The 24,284-nt window shown below is 34.9% G+C and overlaps 1 protein-coding gene across 2 annotated transcripts in view; it reads left to right on the forward strand.

Moving 5' to 3' along the window:
- Positions 1-635: 635 nt before the first annotated feature.
- The window catches only part of LOC130247004 (cytoplasmic dynein 1 intermediate chain 1), a 160,043-nt gene continuing 136,394 nt past the window's right edge, over positions 636-24,284 (forward strand). The window contains exons 1-5 of one of the 2 annotated variants that reach the window (XM_056480181.1): positions 636-956; positions 4,320-4,433; positions 4,770-4,884; positions 7,395-7,482; positions 21,565-21,680. In XM_056480181.1, the coding sequence (XP_056336156.1) occupies positions 4,326-4,433; positions 4,770-4,884; positions 7,395-7,482; positions 21,565-21,680 (427 nt within the window). In that variant the 5' untranslated portion in view covers positions 636-956; positions 4,320-4,325. Of the gene's footprint in view, positions 957-4,319; positions 4,434-4,769; positions 4,885-7,394; positions 7,483-13,101; positions 13,164-16,019; positions 16,080-21,564; positions 21,681-24,284 lie in introns of those variants that run through there. The other variant, XM_056480182.1, reaches the window with a different exon arrangement.

Genomic DNA, 24,284 nt, shown 5'->3' on the forward strand with positions numbered 1-24,284 from the left:
ATCTGTGAGGAGTTTGCATGTTCTCCTTGTGTTCGTGTGGGTTTCCTTTATGTGTAAAACATATGCTGGATAAGATGGAGGTTCGTTCCACTGTGGTGACCCCTGATGAGTAAAGGGACTAAGGAAAATTAATAAATGAAGTGTATTATTTTAATTACTCATATATATTTGATACTTAATATTTTAATACAATAACTAAAACCATAATGTAACCATATTGTAACAATAATGAGGGAGTACATTTTCTGTCTATTAAAAAGGTTGAATTAAAAAATTTAAACATTCTTTGCATTTTTAATCAGTAATTAAAATAGCTTTTTTAAAGTCAGTATTGAATTGAATGAATTGAATTTCTAACTCATAACTGCACAATTAACTACATATTTATAACCAAGTAGAAGTAAACTGTAAAATGTTTTTAATAAAATAAAATGACAATTGTAATTAATACATTTATTCTTCGAGGGAGTGTTTTATAAAGGGTTTATCTCTGAACTAACTAATAAACATCAGTGGGTGAGGATGGAAAACCGAAATAAAACCGTGGTAGTAACATAAGATAATGACACACACTCACACCGTTTTTAAGATGTTACATTACTTTACAGGTGGCTTAGCAGTGGTTAACAGTTCAATGTTTACATTTGTGCGTCAATGCGATATTTAGTCGCTAGGTGGCACTGTGGCCCTAGAGACATTTATTTGTATATTAAAACCATTTGCAAGAGGAGAGGTGGGATCTTTTAGTTATCTTGAGGCGGTCATTGAGCATCTGCCACCTCTGAAAAATGTAGGCCATTGGCCTAAAAATGTGCCATCATCTTCGTTGCATTTGTGAACGATCGCATCGCACGACCTCCAGCATGTTTTAAATCAAGTGTCGAGTTGAAGCGGACGGCAGATTGTGTACATCAGCAGCAGTGATACAGCATATTTACAGCATCCGCACTGAACAGGTAGGAAGAGTAAAACACACCTCAGGCTCACATGACTGCGAGCTTTCAGACGGGCATTTCGCTGTCTTTCCCGCTTTATAGGCTATTCGATGACTTCATAATCGCAGATGGATTATGACGTCATTGTGATTCATTTGGTTTACGCTGTTAGCAATAGCCGCTGTTATCATTTGTGCATTTTCAATATATGTGAATGGTGTCTGTTATGTCTGTAAAATTAGCATTATGATATTCGATTGTCCACATTTGTCTTCATTTCAAGCATTTTCTGAATTCTACTTGTTCATACACATGACGTTTGCATGAATATCTTTTATATATTTGTCTATTTTTTACATTTATTTAATGCATCGTACCTCTAATGCATTTTCTGTTTGTTTTTGTTCCATTCATGTTGTTTTTAAGCTTTAATAAAGCTCCTTTCCGCGCAGTTTTCGTTTTCATTATTTTGTTTTTATTTCCTCTTCAGTCCATTACATGCATACAGTTATCATTTGGTAAAGCCTAGGAATTATTCATTATCCAGTATGTTAATGAATATTACATCCTGAAGATCCATTTATGCCACACCTTATGAAACTAATACATTTATTACATTAGTTACAATATTAGAGCATCATATTGGCTTTCAGACGTCTTATAAATGTTAAAAATAGCCATGTTATCATTTGTGCTTCCACTGGATTTTCAATATTTGTGAATGGTGTCTGTTGTCTTACATGTTTTATACACGTGACATTTGCATGAACATTTAAGATGTTTTTTGTTTTTTTTTTCAAATATAGTTTGTATATTCTTTTACATTTATTTGATGTATTGTACCTCTAATGCATTTTCAGTTTGTTTTTGTTCCGTTCATTTCGTTCTTTAAGCTTTAATAAAGCTATTTTTCCCCACAATTTGATATTTTGTTTTTATTTCCTCTTCAGTCCATCACATGCATACAGTTATCATTTGTTAAAGCCAAGGAATTATTCATTATCCAATATGTTAAATGTAACGAATGTTACATCCTGAAGATCCAGTTATGCCACACCTTATGAAGCGAATACATTTATTACATTAATTATTACATTAATAAACATATTAGAGAATTAAATAGGCTTTCAGATGTCTCAGAAATGTTTAAAATAGCCATGTCATCATTTGTGTTTCCACTGGATTTTCATTTGTGATTGGTGTCTGTTACAGTATGTCTGTAAAATTAGCATTATGATATATGATTGTCCACATTTGTCTTCATTTATGAATTCCACTTGTTTTATACACTTGATGTTTGCACGAACATTTATGTTTTTAATATATATTTGTGCAAATGTTTTACATTTATTTAATGTATCGTACCTCTTATGCATTATCAGTTTGTTTATGTTCCATTCGTGTTTGTTTTTTAAGCTGTAATAAAGCTATTTTTCCTCACAGTTTAATATTATTTAGTTTTTATTTCCTCTTCATTTCATCACATGCATATATTTATCATTTGTTAAAGCCTAGGAATTATTCATTATCCAGCATGTTAAGAAATATAACATCCTGAAGATCCAGTTATGCCACACCTTATGAAACTAATACATTTATTACATTATTTACAATATTAGAGCATCATATTGGCTTCAGATGTCTTATAAATGTTAAAAATAGTCATGTTATCATTTGTGCTTTCACTGGATTTTTAATATTTGTCAGCAGTGTCTGTAAAATTAGCATTATGATATATGATTGTCCACATTTGTCTTCATTTATGAATTCCACTTGTTTTATACACTTGATGTTTGCATGAACATTTATGTTTTTATATATAATGTGCATTTATTTTTACATGTATTTGATGTATTGTACCTCTAATGCATTTTCAGTTTGTTTTTGTTCCGTTCATTTTGTTCTTTAAGCTTTAATAAAGCAATTTTTTCCCCAGAGTTTGGTATTATTTTGTTTTATTTCATCTTCATTTTATCACATGCATACATTTATAATTTTTTAAAGCCTAGGAATTATTCATCATCCAGTATGTTAAGAAATATAACATCCTGAAGGTCCAGTTATGCCACACCTTATGAAACTAATACATTTATTACATTAGTTACAATATTAGAGAATCAAATTGGCTTTCAGATGTCTCATAGATGTTTAAAATAGCCATGTTATCATTTGTGCTTCCACTGGATTTTTAATATTTGTGAATGGTGTCTGTTGTCTTACATGTCTCATACACGTGACATTTGCATGAAGATTTAAGATGTTTTTTTTTTTTTCAAATATATTTTGTATATTCTTTTACATTTATTTGATGTATTGTACCTCTAATGCATTTTCATTTTGTTTTTGTTCCGTTCATTTCGTTCTTTATGCTTTAATAAAGCTATTTTTCCCCACAATTTGGTATTATTTTGTTTTATTTTGTCTTCATTTCATCACATGCATACATTTATCATTTGTTAAAGCCTAGGAATTATTCATTATGTTAATGAATATTACATCCTAAAGGTGCAGGTATGCCACATGTATGTATTTTGATTATGTATTATGAAACTAGTACATTCATTACGTTATTTACAATATTTAATTTACCTCTAATGCTTTTTCAGTTTCTTTTTGTTTCACTCATGTTCTTTTTTAAGCTTTAATAAAGCTCCTTTCCTAACAGTTTGATATTATTTTGTTTTTATTTCCTTTTTATTTTATCACATGCATACATTCATCATTTTTAAAGGATCCTAGGAATTATTCAAGTATTATTATCCAATATGCTAAGACATATTAGATCCTGAAGAAACAGTTATGTCACACCTTATGAAACTAATACATTTATTACATTATTTACAATATTAGTAAATCAGATTGACCTTCAGATCTCTCATAAATGTTTAAAATGGTTTACTATTGAATTTAATTACATGGGTGTGTCAAGCCATTTCTGTTGAAAACACCCATTTGGTCACACTTTACAATAAGGTTTCATTAGTTAATATTAGGTGATGTATTCACTAACACGAACCAGTGATGAACAATACTTGTACATCATTTATTAACCATTGTTCAGCATTTACCAATGTCTTATTATTAATGCCTTATGTTATCATTAGTTAATGCCTCGTGAGTTAACGTGAACAAACATTGAACAACTCAATTGTCATTAACTAAGATGAACAAATACGGTAATAAATGTATTGTTCATTGTTTGTTCATGTTAATAAACTAATACAACCTTATTGTAAAGTGTTACCTCTAATTTTATCTGTGATTTTTAAAACAAATAAATGTTTAACAATAGTTTTTTTCTGCACAAACAGCCTAAAAATAGTTCTGCAGTGTGCTTACACAGACAGGACAGATGTAAAAACTGCTGTAATGGTTTTGTCGCAGGACAAAATGGCTGATAAGAGTGACCTGAAAGCCGAACTTGAGCGCAAGAAACAGCGCCTTGCTCAAATCCGAGAGGAAAAAAAGAGAAAGGAGGAAGAAAAGAAGAAGAAAGAGGTGAGAAAACAATTAAATCTGACTCATTCAGAATCTCCTGACAGCATAACTGCCTATTGGGGTGAAGTTGGATTTATATTCGCGCATTAGGACTTTCTCCTTGGTAATATCATTTCAGAGAAGTGTTATTTGCCACAATTCGAAATGGAGAAATCATATTAGAATGTCAAAATACAACATTGTTTGCAGCCAATTAAATAGTGCTAATATTGTTTTGATTTCAGACTGACTATTCAAGTTACTATGGTAAACAATGGAAGCGTGTCACTGAATGTATGTAAGAATATATAACCAACTTTACCTACTGTATTTGCATGTGTTTGTAAATGAAAACAGTCAGAGACACAACAGAAAGCAGAAGTGGCTCCTGAAGACTCTGATTTGGACCGAAAGCGCAGAGAAACCGAGGCCCTGCTCCAGAGCATCGGGATCTCACCCGAGCCTTCATTAGGTACAGTACACACAAACCACACTGAAACATCATCCACACCGCAGCCGGCTCACTCGACAATGCCTGACTCCAAAACACAGCTTTATACTTCTGCCAAGATCAGGCTGTGTGATATTCAGGGTTTGCTCCGTAATATTAAACGGGACTTCATCCAAACCACTTTTGCTGTGGGCTTTTCCCAGTCTAGGATTTTGCGTTTAGCCCTATTTTTTTCCACACACTGACTGCACACACACTTGTTTCTAATCCAAATGGTTAAAAATTCTTAATCAAGAAGCATTTTCTTGGAAAGTGAATAATATTGGTTTGTTTTCAGAATTAATAAGTCAAAATTATGTGAGTTTTTAGGCAAGGCAAGTTTGTTTATATAGCACATTTCATACACAATGGTTAATTCAATGTGCTTTACATGAACAGGAATAAAAGAGACAAGTATATGAAAATAAAAACAACTCAGAATAAAAATAATTAAAAACAGATTAAAATGTGTTTACAATGTGTTTTAAAGGAATGAAAAAGAAAAGAAAGACATAATAGTGCAATCTGTCGGACATAGCACAGTGTTCATTCAGTAAAGGCACAGCTAAACGGATGTGTTTTCAGTCTTGATTTGAATGTGCTTAATGTTGGAGCATATCTGATCATTTCTGGAAGCTGATTCCAGCAGCGAGGGGAGCAGTAGCTGAAAGCCGATTCACCCTGCTTTGACTAAACCTTTGTAATTTCTAGTTTATGTGATTCTAAAGATCTGATCTGTTAGGTTTGTATTCAGTGAGCATATTTGTAGGCCATTTAGTGATTTATAAACTAGTAAAAAAACTTTAAAATCTATTCTGAATGTAACTGGGTGCCAGTCCAAAGTCCTGAGGACAGGTGTGATGTGCTCTGATTGTCTGGTTCTGGTCAGAATCCTGGCTGCAGAGTTCTGGATGAGCTGCAACTGTCTGACTGTCTTTTTGGGAAGGCCAGTGAGGAGTCCATTACAGTAATCCACCCTGCTGCTGATAAAAGCATGAACAAAGCCTCACTGGAAACAAAGCATTTAGTTCCTGCAATGTTTTTGAGATGATAGTATGCTGATTTACTGACTGCTTTGACTACTGAAACTCAGATCTGACTCCAGAATAACATCAAGATTCTTGACCTTATTTTTTGTTGTTTTATTTAAAACAAGTTAAATTATCTGCCTCTGGGGTAAGTAAAATATTCTAATTTCAATCTAAAAAACAATATTAACTTGCTTATTCCATTGGCAAATTATTTAGCTTGTTTTAAGGAAAAACTCACTTAATTTTGACTACATTGTTTATATTTATTATTTATTACTTGTCAAGAGATTGCTTCTTGATTTTAGATATTTGGACTAGAAATTTGATTTTGCAGTGACACTGTTTATCTCCAACATTACTAATTATCTCAATATTGTTGTGCAATTCATATCTAAGATTTATTTATTCAATAAAATTAGTCTTTCTTTTCAATTGGCCTGGCAAGACACACAAATCTTTACACCGTTAACAGGTGAGTTCTTAAAATGTTCTAAATTTAAAAGCTAAACTTTTTAGGCCTTAAAAAGTCTTAAATTGACTGAAATAATGTTTAGTAGGTCTTAAATCATTTTAAATGGGTCTTAATTTTCTCATGTCCATGTAATTTTTTTATATTTATTTTATTTCAATTCTTAAAACTTCTTTTGAAAAAAATATATTGAAAGAAAATACTTGTTTGATACATTATTTAAAATGTGTCAAAGAAATACTTTATAGGGCAAGTGTTTGCTGGCCCAACCAGGCCATTAGAAAACAATCTTAGCATTTAGCCCTGTTTACGTCTGAAATTTCATAATGGTCTTAAAAAGTCTTAAATTTGAAACCTGCTAAAATATAAACCCTGTTTAACTAAATCACTTTTTAATGCAAATCTGTGATTGGTTCATATGCAGTGTTCGATAAAAAAGTAATGTATTACAATTTTAATCCTACTTTACTTTTTTTTTTAAAGTTTTTAAAAAGCAAAAATAACATAACACATACTTTTACATTACTTAAAAAGTAACTAACACATTTAGTTACTTAAAAAAAAAAATACTTTAGATTGTAATATTTTTCCCCCGAAACTGTCCAAATGTATAACTTCACCTCTGTGCTGACAGTTTTAGCAGTTTATCTGCTACTGTCGCCCTCTAGTGTAAGCCAATGTACATTACATTTAGTGCCTTTTTATGGACAGTTCATTCCAAAATCATCACTTGTACCAAACCTGTCTGAGTTCCTTTCTTCTGTTAAACACAAAAGAAGATATTTTGAAAAATGTTGGAAACCGGTATCCATTGAATGCCTTAATTTTTTATTTTCCCAGGTATGAAAGTCAATGGTGGTTTAAAATATGTTCAGAATATTAGGGTATTTTGTGGGTTGGCTATCCCTTAATTTAAATGCCTTTTCTGTGGTGCAGTAAACATTTTATGACATTGATTGTTAGACAGTAATTGTCTTTTTATCTTTTCATAGTCCCAACACCAATGTCCCCATCCAAATCTATGAGCACACCCAGTGAGACCGGCAGCCAGGATTCAGTGGATGGAGCAGCAGCTGGCAGGTATTGAAATCTTCATACAAGTCTATATGAATCTATATAAGACATGCATCCTAGACATGTATAATTACTTTTAGTGTTTGAGAGAAAACAAATACAATATACACTACTGTTCAAAGGTTCAAAGAAGCTGGTAAGATGATTTAAAATGTTTTAAAGAAGTCTCTTTTGCTTGCCAACACTGTTTTTAGTTGATCAAAATTAATAAAGGAATATATTAATATTTTTATGTCATGTTATGTTCACTCCAGTCTCATTTTAAAATGCTTATTTGCTATTCAAGAATAATTTCTTCTAGTTTAAAATCTTTCTGGAAACCATGATACATATTTGGATACTTTGATGAACAGAAAGCAAAAAGCACAGCATTTATTTGAAACAGAACCTTGTTTTGGTACATTGTAAAAGTCGTAGCTGTCATGTTTGATCTGGTTGATGTGTCCTTGATGATTTTATTATAAATATATTGTGGGGAGTTTTTAGTTTTCCCCAGATTGAAAACTCATTATTTACTCACCCTCGTGAACTTCCAAACCCATAAGATTTTTTTTCTTTCATTTTGGAGTGAGGAACAAATATCAATTTAAACATTTGAATCTTTATTACCTTTATTTTTCAAAGAACCAGCTTTTAGAGCTTAATATCTTGTGTTTAAGTAGGAACAAGGCATTTTATAACACAAATGTGACTTACAGTATATGTTTTTCTGTCTCTTTAAATGGGATCAACAGATATAGGTAAGAATCCATATCTGTGGCTCCTGTAGTGTCTTTTAGTGCTCATTTCAGATTTTCCACTTCATCTGTCTGCATACTTCAAAATATTAAACCTAATAAGCCAGCCTGATCGTTTTATAGACCCTCCAGGAGTTCATCTGCCAGATTTTTGCAGCTAAAACTTGTCCATTATTAAGATTTTTGCACTCTGAATGGATCATTTAAATTACTCTGAGCGGATCATTTGAATCAATCTGAAAGGATCATTTGAATCATTCTGAATGGATCATTTGAATCACCCCGAGTGACTCATTCGAATCAATCTGAGCAAATCATTTGAATTAATCTGAGCAATCTAATTTGAATCAGTCTGAGCGGATAGTTTGAATCACTCTGATTAAATCATTTGAATAACTCTGAATGAATCATTTTAATCACTCTGAGAGGACCATTTGAATAACTCTGAACAGATCATTTGAATCAGTCTGAGCAGATCAGATGATCCATTCAGAGTAATTCAAATGATCCACTCAGACTGATTCAAATGATTTGTTCAGAGTGATTCAAATGAATCACTCTGATCATTTGAATCACTCTGAATGGATTATTTGAGATTATTTGAATCACTCTGAGCTGATAATTTGATTCTTTCTAAATTAATCATTTGAATCACTCTGAATGGATGATTTGAATCATTCTGAACGGAGCATTTGAATCATTCTGAACGGATCATTTAAATCACCCTGAGTGACTCTTTCCAATCACTCTGATCAAATCATTTGAATCACTCTAAATGGATCATTTGAATCAGTTTGGCCAGATAATTTGAATCACTCTGAACGGATCATTTAAATCCCTTTGATCATTTGAATCACTCTGAATAGATCATTTAAATCACTCTGAGCAGATCATTTGAATCATTCTGAATGGATCATTTGAATCATTTTGAATGGATAATTTGAATCACTCTGAACGGATAATTTGAATCACTCTGAACGGATAATTTGAATCACTCTCAACAAATCATTTGAATCTGTCAGCATATTTCAATATATGAAATCTAATAAGGCTGCCTGATCATTTTACAGACCCTCCAGGATTCTGAATTAATAGTTTGATTCACTCTGAGTGGATCATTTGAATCACTGAGAGAATCAATTGAATCGTTCTGAATAAATCATTTGAATCACTCTGAACAGATCATTCGAATCACTCTGAATGGATTATTTGAATCACTCTCAACAAATCATTTGAATCTGTCAGCATATTTCAATAGATGAAATCTAATAAGGCTGCCTGATCATTTTACAGACCCTCCAGGATTAAATGTTTCATATTTATTTTGTTACAGCATTTCTCAGACATTTTGTGCCATTTCTTGTGTAGTTTTATTGTGATTTTTTTTTAAAGTATTATTCTTATTTTAAAGTATTATTCTTAAACAATTCTTGTTTGACCTCAAGAAGCTTTGGGCTCTAAGAAATGCTGAGAGAAAAATCTCTACTACATTAGTAAAATCATTAGCATTAGAAAGAAATATCACACAAAAAAATGCATCAAATATATGACATTTTTTGTGTGATCAATGAGAATTGTACGTCTGCTGCACTGCATTATGTTTTCCCCCACCAGAATTAAAAATACAAAGCTTTCATCATAAAAATGAACACTTAAAATCATCTCACTAAAGATAGATTGTTTGTAGATTTAGACCAATAATTATATTTATTTGAGTTTTATTATGTAGTGTGCTACGCTATCATGAAACCATTGATGTTACATTTGTGATGCTCCAACGTAAAACGGAGATGCTTTTTTTTTCTTCAGTATTATTTATATATGTTTGCATGTATGTATATATGTATGTCTGTGTGTGTTCTTGGCCTACATACACATTACACAGAATCCGTATACATAAGTAAACCATTATGTAAGTTGCCAGAAAAATTCTTAGTCTAATTACTGAAGGAGAAGAAAGAGAATAAAGTATATAAAAGAAAATAATACCCCATACCAACACCCCCCCCTCCCTTTCAACAGTATTTTGTCTATATATCATATGGATCATTTAAAACCAGATGTACAAACTGTAATTACAAATAATCACAATACTCTTTTCTTGAAGTGAAAGATGCATAGTTCTTTATTCCTCATTCAAATGTGCTTTAGCTGAATGCGAGTCGCACATACATGTCTAAGGCTGTCCAAAACATCCATGTCCTTTGATTTTTAGCTTGTTTAGCATTAAATTCGGCCCATTTCAGAATCTCAAAATCCTGAAGGGACTGTTTGTGCACCTACAGTAGAATCTGAAAATCTTCCTTTAATTCAATTCAAGTCATCTTTATTTGTATAGCAAAGCAGCTTCACATAGAAGATTATAGTGAATTGAAACAGTGTCAGTTCAGTTTAGTTCAGTTCAGTGTGGTTTACTATTTACTGCTGAGAGTCCAAACACTGAAGAGCAAATCCTCCGATGGGCAGCTCTACAAGTCCCGAACCATGCAAGCCAGTGGTGACAGCGGCGAGGAACAAACTTCACCAGTTGGCGAAAGTGAAGAATTAAAAAACCTCAAGGCTGGAGAACGCAGGACCTCAGCGAAGACTCGTCTGTCCCTGGAGTCTCACAGAAATCAGTCTCATGTTCTCCACTCAATGACCACCAAAGCAGCTGCTCAGGATACGGCCTGGTCCAGGATTATGGAAACCTTGGGATCATCTCTTCGCAGGTCTTGGATCGCATCAGTGGCAGTGCATAATCTCTGGGGGCCTAGGGATGAGTATCCCCAGGTGAAAATAGAGAATAAAGAGAATCATTAGCGTAGCTGCTGTTCATAGTGTATATAAACGAGGTGCAGAAACCTGCGTGGAGCACATTCATGCATCATATCGCTTTGTAATGCATTGAGTGTATGCTTTACAAAAAGAAAGGTCTTTAATCTAGTTTTGAACTGCGAATGTGTGCCTCGGACATTATCAGGAGGGCTATTCCAGAGTTTAGGAGCCATAAATGAGAAGGCTCGACCTCCTTTACTCGACTTTAGCATGAAGCATCAAAAATAACAAGCGGGAGTGTATCAGTGGCGGAAGCGCTGAGGGTTGTTAACAGACTCATTTTTGGCTCTTGTGAATATAGACAGATAGCTGCAGTCATGTGGAAAGGGGAAGGCTGATGCCACGGCGGCTCTGGCCTGTAATTAGGCCTGCATAATGCAGACGTGCAGCACGTTTGACACATGATGTGAGCGTTTGTCCCTGTCACCGCTCACCACAGGAGGCTCCGCTCACAGCCACTGGACCAAAAGCCATATTTCCAGGTCATATTAATGACTTCGTCTTCAGCTATGCAGTCGTCTAGGGTGTTATGAGCGATGGTGGACTACGTGCACAAATCTGGCACTTGAGAGTACAAATGCAGAATGAACTGTTTGTCCTGTTAAAGAAAAATCTGTTTTAATTTTGATTGAGTCAGAGAACATTATTAGTTGATTTTTAATGTACTTAAAGGAATATTTCAACCCAAAAAAATTTAATTCTTCCATCACTTACACACCCTTGACTGTTCCAAATTAGCTGCTTATTTGAATCACTCTAAGGGGATCATTTAAATCACTCTAAGGGGATCATTTGAGTCACTCTGAGGGGATCATTTGAGTCACTCTGAGGGGACCATTTGAATCACTCTAAGGGGATCATTTGAATCACTCTAAGGGGATCATTTGAGTCACTCTGAGGGGATCATTTTAATCACTCTAAGTGGATCATTTGATTTACTCTGAGGGCATCATTTGAATTAACATGAGCCGATTATTTGAAACACTCTGAATGGACCATTTGAATCACTCTGAGCGGACCATTTGAATCACTCTGAGCGGATCATATGAATCACTCTGAGCGGATCATTTGAATCATTGTAAGCAGATTATTTGCTCATTTGAATCACTCTGAATGGATCATTTGTATTACTCTGAGCGAATAATTTGAATCACTCTGAGGTGACCACTTGAATCACTCTGAGGGGCCATTTGAATCACTCTAAGGGGATCATTTGAATCACTCTGAGGGCATCATTTGAATTACTCAGAGCTGATTATTTGAATTACTCTGAATCGACCATTTGAATCACTCTGAATAGATCATTTGAATCACTCTGAGCGGATCATTTGAATCACTCTAAGAGGATCATTTGACTCACTCTAAGGGGATCATTTGACTCACTCTGAGGGCATCATTTGAATTACTCTGAGCCGATTATTTATTTTAAACCACTCTGAATGAACCCTCTGAATTACTCTGAGTGGACCATTTTAATCACTCTGAGGGGATCATTTTAATCACTGTAAGCGGATTATTTGCTCATTTGAATCCCTCTGAATGGATCATTTGCATTACCAATTTGAATCACTGTGAGGGGATTATTCGAATCACTTTGAGTGTACCATTTGAATCACTCTGAGTGGATTATTTGCTCATTTGAATCACCCTGAGTGGATTATTTGCTCATTTGAATCACTCTGAGTGGATCATTTGCTCATTTGAATCACTCTGAGTGGATCATTTGCTCATTTGAATCACTCTGAGTGGATTATTTTCTCATTTGAATCACTCTGAGGGGATTATTTGCTCAATTGAATCACCCTGAGTGGATTATTTGCTCATTTGAATCACTCTGAGTGGATTATTTGCTCATTTGAATCACTTTGAGGGGATTATTTGCTCATTTGAATCACTCTGAGTGGATGTTTGTGAAGTAATTTTAAAAGTCTCTTAAATTAAAAATACTTAGATAAAGTACATTACAGAACACTAAAGAAGTAAAAATACTTACACTTACTTTCCACTGCTGGTTATGAGGTTTGATTTGAAGGTCGAGCTTTAGGGTCACGTGTCAATCCTACAACTCTTGTCGTCTCTCAGGTCAGGGATCAGTGGCATTAGTAAACTCAGAACAGACATGCACAATAAAAGGTATGTATATGCACAAAACTGTAACCCAGAATGGCACGCTCGAAAGGGACGTGCTGTTAAAGTCAGTGCACACTGTATCTCTGAAGTGTATCCGTGGAGGTCGTTCCCCCTGGTGTGACTGCCTGATGCCTGCTGTTACCTTGAGCCTTGACTTCAGCAATTCCTCTTGCATGGTTAAATTGGAGCTATTTGCAACGACGTGAATGACAATATGATTTTTAAATGTCATCGCTGGTAAAACAGAGTGTCAGTTTGATATGCTGTCCCTCTGGCTGTGTAAGTTCAGTGAGAGAAAAAAAATTAATAGGCATGCTTGTGATTTGCACTGAAGGTCGAGGGAGAAAGTTTACAAGGTCAGCATCGTTTTATTACTTCTTCCTATAGAATGAGATATGCACGTTTTGCTGCTACACACACACACACACGCACACACACACACACACACACACACACACACACACACACACACACACACACACACACACACACACACACACACACACACACACACAATAAATATACATTATAAGTACAACTGTGAAAAATATTAAGAGATTAGTTTCTCAGGGTCTTCAGATGGCGGCACAGTGGCTCAGTGTTTAGCACTGTTGCCTCAGCAAGAAGGTCGCTGGTTCGAGTCCTGGCTGAACCAGTTGGCATTTCTCTGTGGAGTTTGCATTTTCTCCCTGTGTTGGTGTGGGTTAGTATTTGTTTTATTATGTGAGGGTCTAAAAAAATCCTTCCAAATTTGAAATTTGTTGTCGTTTAGAGTTTTTTATCATCTGTTGTGATTGAAATGTTGGATTATTTCACAAAATATTAATTTCTTGTCTCTTCTAAAATGAAAAAATTGGTGTTGTGTTGTCTAGAAATGACAACACAGCACCTTTTTTGTTATTTTATTAAGGAAATGCCCTAAATGACTATATAGCTTTGTGTTTGAACAAAGCTAGTTTTGTTTTATTCTGTAAACTGATGAGTTCTTCCAAATAAAACAATACATTTGTCATTTAGAGCATTTTTTAGAGCATGTGTAAAAACATTAACATGGAGTTTACAAATGTTTGTCTAAAAAAGCAGTAATATATATCTAAATAAATGATAAAAACATACATAAATAAATTTCCCATAATGTCCATCACGCTTTTGGTCACAGTTTATTTTAATGTACAATTTTAGCTATTAACAAACTGTTAACTATGCATTTCAGCTCAATAAACTCCCAACTTGCTGCTTATTGATAGTAAGTTTTAAGGTAGTAGATGGGTTTAGATATATTGGGTAGGATTAGAAATAATCATTTGAATAACAGGCAGGGAGTAAGCCATTAGTTAACAATGAGAATTGGAAATTAGACTAAAGTGTTACTAAATTTTTAATGCAGGTTAAGAAAGGCAATGTTTGTAATAATATTCCCAGTGCTTCACTTATAAAAAATAAAGGTGTCAGGAAGAACCAAACAAAACCTTTGTTTCCTTCCACCTATTTTTTTTTTTTTGTGTATTTTGGAATATTGCAGAATAGATATAGATGCACATAAATGTAAATTATGTGCATAAAAACAGCTGAGTAGGATAATTTTTTTAATCCTATAGGAAACAGTTTGCATAAAAGTACAAATAAATTCCAGAATGCTCATCAAAAAGGTCATGCTTTAACAGATCACATGATAACAAAATTTTCTGCAATGGGATGAAACCGATGCACAAACCAGCAGACCGACCACATTGTACAATATCTGAAATGTTGTTTTGGTCATTCTGAATTCCTCAGCCAAAGTCAGTCATCAAAGTGGTTCAGTATTACAAATATTATATTATTATGACCTCCAGAACTGTCTTAAGCATCTGCGCTCTCAAAAAACAATCTCAAAAAGCATTTTCATCTTCTGAAGCGCAAGTCTTATGTAAGAAAAAAGACCATGCTAAACTTTATTTTTCTGTTTGATATTTGTTAATCAGGAAGTGTCAATTTTGTTCTCTTTGACTCACTGGATGGAAACCAGTTGATTCAAGTGTTATCACTCGATTAAATGGGCGTTATCAGCTATTGATTGAATAGTTAATCAGCAATGGATCACATATGGCTGCGTCCGGAAGTTAACGAGAATTATTTATATTATTTTTAAAATTTCCCATTAATTTTATTTTATTAACGTCTACCCCTACCCCAACCCTAAACCCAACCATCACAGTAATGTAAAAACAGATCTGGATCTGGAGTCTTTTCTGTTAGTATAGCTGATTTACCCTGTGGATTGATGATAACAGGCTTCTGAGCCTATTAGTAGGCGCATAAGGCCCCTATTAGCCCATATCTGTCAGCTGATAACCACTGATCACGCCCATTCAATCGAGTGATGACATTCAAAGTGGGTGCAGAAACGATGCTTCATTCGCAAAAGCATTATGCAATATTCCAGTTTTTGCGCATTAATCTAACTCACATCTTTGGATGGAAGCATAAATAGATATCAATAGAATAATGTTAACCATAGGGGAAAAAAACGTATGTTAAAAAGTTCTTCAAATCGTTTGCATCATCTAAAGAACAATTTAAATGAAAGATCTTTATTGTGGAATGAAAATATTCCATTAACGTTAAATGTTCTTCACTGTATTATTATTAAGGGTGTACGTTAGTATCTTCTACATTTCCATACATGCTCTGTCCATTAATGTATGACGCACACAATACTCTTCAGCTTTGCTTTGACCTGCATTCTCATGTGTGCTGTTTTGATGGTTGTTTTCTCACTCTTCTCTTGTCCTGCATGCGGATGTGTGTGTGTGTGTTTCTGGCGTTGTTTCTGCTGAGGTTAATCTGGCATGTTCTCTCCTCCTGTCTCGTGTCCAGGACCCTGCAGTGGGACTCTGACCCCTCTGTTCTCCAGCTGCAGGCTGACTCTGAGCTCGGGTATCTCCTCCTCTCTGTCTCTGTCCTTCTCTCTGTTCGACCAGCTGTTATCCGCATATTCATTCATACCTGTGTCTATGTTTTACTGCATTTTATTTCTCATTAAATGAAGGGATCAACTGTGAATTCTTGAATTTAAGCGAAACTGCAGTTAATTGATGAAAATGGCAGTAAAATGAGTTGTTCTGTAGGTTGCGAGGATGTGTAGATGATATTTTGAAACTTAAATACATTAAAAAGCTTGAATTTTTTTTCTTGGCTATTACAGAATATTTTTATGTGTGAAATAATACAATATTTACAGTATAAACAACACTAATACAGAGAAGTGTTATCAGAAATAAATTCATTTAAACTTGAAGTTTAACATTCAAAGACTGGCATTTGTTTTAAAATGGGAATATAATGATAAATATTTATATAATAAAAAGACATTTTAGTAGGTTAAGTTGTTATATTAATGTATTAGGTATATTAAAGGTGCAGTAGGCGATTGTCTTCAGAAACATGTTGTATTGTGCTGGTTGAAAATCTCGTCACATTCCAATAGTATTGATTAAAGTAAATAATCTAAATGTATTTCTAAATGTTTTTATATTCTGGGTAAGACAGAAGACTAAAATATGTTCATCCAATTAAATATTGTCAGACCGACAAATGGCGATAATTCTGATAGGTAGTCCAAACTGCCTGTGAGCAAATTTAGATTTGTACAACTGCGCACCTGTTTATGCAGATCCACCATTAGCGCATACACACCAGCCGCGCCTTCGCGGTAAAAACAAATGCTGAATCAAACCTTTTTAAAATCCTGAATCAATATTGGAGTTCCTTCTGCACGCTGGAGGAAGGATGACACCATGGCTGAAGTATTTCTTTTAGACTGGTAGTGTTCTGTTTTAAAACTATTTTAGTCACGCAAAGCTTATGTTGTGTTGTTACAAATGGGTTATATGCACAGAAGTGTTGTTCAGCCACTGAAATTTTCCAGCGAAAGATTGATGTGACTATTTTCAGTTTTATAAGGGACCTTTTACAGCATCGATAATGTAGATTTTTATTTAGTTTAACAACAAAACAGAGGTAAATAGCGCTCTTCCGCCTAGCCTGCCTTACTTATATACTTATATTTATATTCACATCACATTGGTTCACAATGACAACCTGTGACGTGCTCCCTATATTGTTTACTGTGCTACTCTGAATATTCGGTCTGAAATAGCATGTAAGTATGGCTTAGCATTAAGTGTAATTCCTACAACCTCTATGCAGAGTTGCTTTAGGACAGCATGTGAGAGAGGGTTGTTTGCTGTCATCTTTAAGGTGTGCGCGTTCGTGTTTCAGGAGGCGTGGCTTTGGACGGAAGGGGAGGGACTGTGTTTCAAAGATATTATACTAACCGGTTAGCATTGTGTTGTTGATCACCTTCTGCACCTTTAAGGTTTATAGTAAATGTACCCAGGGTGCAAATTATACATTGACGATCGGGAGGTTATGTTTTTTTTTTTTGATTATGTTTGGTAATATGCCTCGGTGAACCAAATTTATATATTTGAATTCAAACACATCTAATTTATTTGAGGAATTTTGAGTGATTCTCAATGATGTTTGTGATATTAAATAAAAGGTGACAGCTTTGCTTTCCTGCACCTATTAAAGGATGACCATGATAGGACTGCACATATTTTTTTATTTTACTGTTTAAATTCGGTGGATGGCGCAGTAGGTAGTGCTGTCGCCTCACAGCAAGAAGGTCGCTGGTTCGAGCCTCGGCTAGGTCAGTTGGCGTTTCTGTGTGGAGTTTACATATTCTCCCTGTGTTCGTGTGGGTTGCCACCAGGTGCTCTGGTTTCCCCAGCAGTCCAAAGACATGCGGTATAGGTGAATTGGGTAGGCAAAATTGTCCGTAGTGTATGAGTATGTATGGATGTTTCCCAGAGATGGGTTGCAGCTGGAAGGGCTTCCGCTGCGTAAAACATATGCTGGATAAGTTGGCGGTTCATTCCACTGTGGTGACCCCAGATTAATTAAGAGACTAAGCCAAAAATGAATGAATGAATGTTTAACTTCCATGCGCGAGCCGGTGTATAATAAAATACAAACTGTGATATTCTCAGTGTATAATAAAATACAAATGCATCTAGTTTTACAGATTTCTACAAATGCCCTTGTTTTAAAGAAAAAGGTTTTATGAACACTTACATTGTCTTTTGGTGCTCTAGATTTGTCGGTTTCAAACCAATAAATTCATATTTCTGGTCCAGACATGCATTCACAATGGTATGAACCATTATAGGGGTGATGAAACGTATATTGAAGTTATTTATTATTTTAATTATTAATATCTTTTAAGATACAGATCAGAGCAAAATATTTAGAACCCCGGTACCTCTTGTTTTGATGTCGTTCAGGGGGGATCAAGCATTAATTAGGGGGGTAAGACCCCCCCAACCCCCCCTGTAATTCGCACCCTGAATGTACCTATAGTGAGAACACTATTATTGTCAAATATGAATGCAATTTAAAATAAATCGAACATCATTGGTTTTGAAAAATAGTTAGATTGTTAGATGCAATATAAAAGTCAATTTAATAAACCATTAGCAAGATTTTTATTTACTAATTGTTTTAAACCTTTGAACAGCAGTGTATATACCATCGTAGTACATACTCCATCAGATTTATTAAAAAAAGAGTTTTAAGACATTCTGTGTTTCAGCTCACCATAAAACATTCAGTTCTGTTTGTTCAATCAGGGTCATTAAATACATTAACATTTTTGTATATTATAATAACAATGTCTAGATCCACTGTGTTCTAGGTTCCATTTTAATGTCTAATTTATTTCTTTTTACAAAAATAACCATATCTGTAATCCACATGCTTTTGTTCCACAGCGTTTCCCATGTTCCTCCATCGTTCTCCTCCTTTCTCCTTCTGCTTCACTCTTTCTATCTCAATCCACTTTGCTTTTAAGTCTGTACCTTGAAGTGTTTTCAGCTGTTTTTTTCCTCCAGCTGTGTGTGACAGTGATTGATGCTCCATACCATGTACTGAAAACACTTTAAACATTAGTTCTAGCAGTCAAACGAGGGTCAGACCTGAATAATGAACCCTAACTGCATATTTTGCCGCTGTGATGCAATTTTGTATTGCTTTGTGTGTTTTAAAGGGAACCTATTATGCAAGATGTAAAATAAGTCTCCAAAGTGTGTATCTGAAGTTTCAGCTCAAAATACCACATACCGTAAATAAAGTTTAATAACTCTTTAAAACTTTGATCCAAATTGGGGCATTTTGGTGTCTGTCGCTTTAAATTTAAATGATTGTCAATTCAAATTGTGCTTCCATTCCTCTTTTGAAAAAAGAGTGGAGCTAAAAATCCTAAAGCTGCAGGCACACTAGCATTTGAGCTTGCGAAATTCTGTAGTACATCGCTGCGAAAAGGGGCGGGGTTAAACAAGATAATTAAACATTTAAAAAGTGATTGGTCCATATTTTAATTTTCTGTACAGAGAGGTCATGTTTTTATCCTCAATTGGTCTCACGCACTCAAGTGATGCAATTTCGCTGGTCAGAGTTCACCAAGCAGCGAACTGTGATACTTGTCGCATGACCTTGCATTTCCGGTCTGACGCATTCATGTGCATATGAATGGAAGTCTATGGAGAGAAAAGTCCAGTGTGACCGCAGCTTAATGCGTTAGCATAGCAGCAGATTCAAAACAGCTGCTTCTCACTCAGGGCTGTTTATGCTAATGAGGGAGAGATTGTCACTAGTGGGCGGGGCTTGACATATAGGTTGTTTTCGATCAACGTGGTTCTGGTGATGTGCGAAATTTAGATGGAGGCCAGGAAGTAAAAAACTGAATGGGAGACAGAGGAAAGTCCGTATTTTTGTGATTTATACCATATTTCAAAGAAGATATTAATAGAAAATAACCACATATGCTGGACATGATCCTTATATCACAAAGAGGGATGAGTTTTCTACTGAACCAAAATATATGTGCCTGTCATCGAGGTGGTAGATACTGTATAAGCTATTATGTTACAGTACATAAAAAATAAATATTGTAGTGTTTTGAAGCATACTAGAGATAATTAACTTGAATTAAACTGTCGTAGTAATTATAGTGTTGCTGTGGTACGACACAACTGTAGTAATGAATTATTCAATAGGCTTTAGTTCTCTACGCTATAATTATACACCATCACAATGCACCAACAAAGCTTACACTAACGTTACAGTATTTATTACAGTTTATCAGTTAATGCGACAGTATTCTGTAGCATTCATTAACAAAGAGTTGTACACATTATACACTTTACTACGTGGTTTAAAAACATGTTTATTATATATTACTATAGTTTTTCCCCACGCGGATATCTTCCATCACAAAATAACATACAAAAGCGTGGACGCGTAGTCTACATTATAATTTTTTGCATTTCTTTTTTGTTCTGTCGATGAACTTACCATCAATAAACATTCACCACGGCTGCGCATATAGACAATACCATTACGGTTGATTATTCCACCAAAACACCAGTAAAGACTTGGATAATTGCAAAACAGGAGGGATATTTCATAACAGCGATAACATGGTAGGGTACGTTATTTATATTCTCCTTGATTTTGTATGGTGGTATGGTAAGTGTGGTGGTGTTTGTTTCTGATTATATAAGACATTAACATATTTATACACATAGCTAGGCCTGTATATAATATTTATTGGTGCTGTCAAATGAATTCTCGCATTCAAAAGCTTGTACTCATGGATTTATTGAAAAAATGTTTATTACACACGTCGCCTTTTCTTCTGTTTTTAGCCAGTTTCTTGAACTTCCCCCCTTTATGAGCAAAAACTTTTGGAAGTCCATAAAAGCTCTTCTGCGTTTCTTATATTAGCCAATTTAAACAATTATAAACAATATAAAACAGAAACATTTTGATGTTCTGATAGCGATTCCTATGTAGAAGGATCACTTCCTGCACTCCATCTGAGTCTTGTGCGTCACCAATGATGTCATGTGAAAACAACCTATACAAAGGGGAATGTCAATCAAAGCTGACTGAAAAAAATGATGTCTGCAAAATTGTTGCAAACTATTTATTTGTGTTGACTTTAAACAAACAAATTAAATTTAGTAATATTTAACTTAATTTGTTTGTTTAAATTCAGCCCAAATAAACCACTTAACTTTAAAAAAAAATTGTAAATCCAAGGAATCATCTTTGAATAATTTATTTCAAATGTGTTTCTGCAGACTGTTTTCATCAAGCGTGATTATAAAAAAAATATATAATTTATAAATTTTTACCAGTAGAAGCTGGGTATATTCACACACACCACACAACTGTTTTAAAACCCCTTATAAAAGTGATTTTTGCATAATAGGTGTCCTTTAATATGCATGCAAGTGTGTGCAAAAAAGTATTAGATTGCAGGACATTCACATGCTGTATTTCTCTCTCTCTCCAGACGCCGGGCGCACAGACTGGGACCTTCTAAAATAACTCAGGTGGACTTCTTGCCCAGAGAAGTGGTTTCCTACTGTAAAGAGACTCAGACGCTGAACGCCGCTCATCAGTCTGAAGGTAGAAGCTTAGAGGAATCTGCACTTTGCACATTATGATGTGGAGAATGTAGCATTAGAACTGTATTGTGGTTGGAATGGTGCAAAACCTGCTGACTTTTTGGTTCACTTGCTGTGTGAGCATCTACAAGGTGTTCGCCGGGTGTTAAAAAGTAATCAATAAATCAATTTAGAGAAATAATGGGCCTTGGGAAGTATTCAAAAGTCTTAAATGTTATGGAACAAGGTATTAAATTTTGTATCATTTTTAATCATAGATGCCTGCTAGAGTGTGTCTGAATTTAATCTGCTGTGTAGTTAATGAAGTCGATGAAATCCTGCTGGATTAGACATTGTGTGCTACATTGTTTACTGCAGTAACCAAGACAACGCCGTTATTCTTGATTTTAGGGTGCTTTCACACCTAGACTGTTCCATTTCCCCAGTTAGCGTGGTTCGTTTGACGTGTGAATCCAGCTACCGCGCTCGGATCCGCGCCAAAATAATCTCATTCAGGCGATCTGGGCTCAATTGAATCGAACTCTGGAGCGGATCGATTGTAGAGAGAAAGGAAAACAATCCGAGCCCGGCTATATCACAGTGTATTATGGATATATGTAATAGGCATATATGGCTATATGAAGAGAGAATTATGAGTAGAGCGGGACGTCATTACTACCGGTAAATGTGCGTTTTATGTCAAATACGCTAGTGAAAGCATGCTGAACTATTAACTAGAGCTGTTTATCCGTTAACAAAATTGAACGAACAGCAGTCTTGGTTTATCTGTTATTTTTCTCTCTAAGGTTAAGCCTATAATGCATAATTCTAGCCAACGTCATGAGAAAGTCTTACCTCTGATTTATACTTGGTGATGTCTGTGGATGTCACCATTCAAAATTAAAGCGTAGCTTTACGCTTATGTCTTATTGCTCGTTGCTATAAATTAAAACAAGGACACATGACAGCTGAGCGGTACTCCGTGGAAAATAAATAAACCGTGAAACTCTGACCAATGTGAGGAGAGTTTACTCGCACGTGACTTGTTTGAGCTATTTTAGTCCATTTAGAAACGTTGCCGTGTGAAAGCGAACCACACCGAGAACAAAGAGCAACATTGTATTTATTTTAATCCCTGTTTCAGAACAAAACAATTGATCTACAGGTGTGAAAGCACCCTTAGATATTTACATTAGATGTCGCCTACGCTATTGTTGTCTATTGGAAGGAATGCGTCAATAGAGCCGCCTTTTTAGTAGGGCTCCTTTGAAATGAATGTGGAACCAAGATGTAGTGGATGACTAGCCATCCAGAGTCAGAGATATATACACATATATACATATATCTATGATCGGGAGTTTTCCCCGTGGTCAGTATGCACATTTTTTCTTTTTAATTATGAAAACTATCATTTTACAACACTTTTCTTCATCGATGGATAAGTGACCGCACGGACATTTCTGACAAAGAGCATGTGTTTGTGTGCATGGAAATGTATTATCCTCCCTCCTTGGTCTAGTCCATGTCCTGAAACACACCCCCATTCCTGTATTCACTTCTCATTCTGACGGAGTGAACGATTTGTTTGTGAATGAATCTCCATTATGAACGACTCATGTGAACCATCGATATCTCTGCGTCTCAGTGTGCACATCCACCTTTCTGATCGAAATGGTATATAACATTTGTAATATTCAATAATTTAGGATGGACAGTATACACATTGAGGCGCAGGCACTGTTGTGTGATCAGGCACCCTTATAAGTTACTTCAAAAACTAGCCGGTACTTCACTTAGCTGACAATAGTACCAGTTTCTGGCACCGCAGCATCTTGTTGTCATATTTCATTAACATTGTTTGCTGATTTTATTCAACAAAATAGCCTAGAATTTAGTGAAAATTGGTGCTACTTTGCCTGATGGTCAGTGCAGTAAGGGACTGTATTATCATCAATAACGTTACTTGTTAAGCACAAAAGTTAGTAACATACAAAATCGTAAAAAGCTAAATCTTACCTGTGAAATGTTCTGCCTTTATGCTTTGTTTTCTTTGTCTGCTCGTTACTACACCCATACGCAATGCAAAAGTCCAGCATCTTCAGATTGGCTTTAGTCTTGACTGTGCGGTTGAGTGACATTTGTCCTGGGAGCACTGTACAAATGTGGCAGCGGAATTGACGCATGCTCAGGGTCCGTATGCGATATCTAGTGTATATATCTATGATTCTTGCCGCTGTATTGTCGCCACCTGCTGGAAGAGAGTGAATTAGCGTTCACAAAAACAGATTATGTTTTTACATCATATTTTTTAATAATTCAGTCTTTTTTTAGATCACTGTCTACTAATGTATGTTGAATCTTTGTGTGGATCATAATGAAAGTGCAATTGTTGCCTCAGTCTGCGATGAAGCATATTAAAAAATATTAGTTACATACTCATTTTATTGGTATTTTTCTGATTTCTAAAATCCTAAAATATAGAATCAGCCATTTTTCTAGTGAATAATCACAGTCAGTCATGAAAATCAAGATCAGTGCATCAGTGTCATTGTAGGTGATTGTGTTCAGTTGTATTAAATGGGAGTCTAAAGTTTTGTTAATTCATTTAAGTGTCAGAGAGTTTGCT

Source organism: Danio aesculapii, chromosome 19, assembly GCF_903798145.1.
Source record: "Danio aesculapii chromosome 19, fDanAes4.1, whole genome shotgun sequence".
Taxonomy (NCBI): domain Eukaryota; kingdom Metazoa; phylum Chordata; class Actinopteri; order Cypriniformes; family Danionidae; genus Danio; species Danio aesculapii.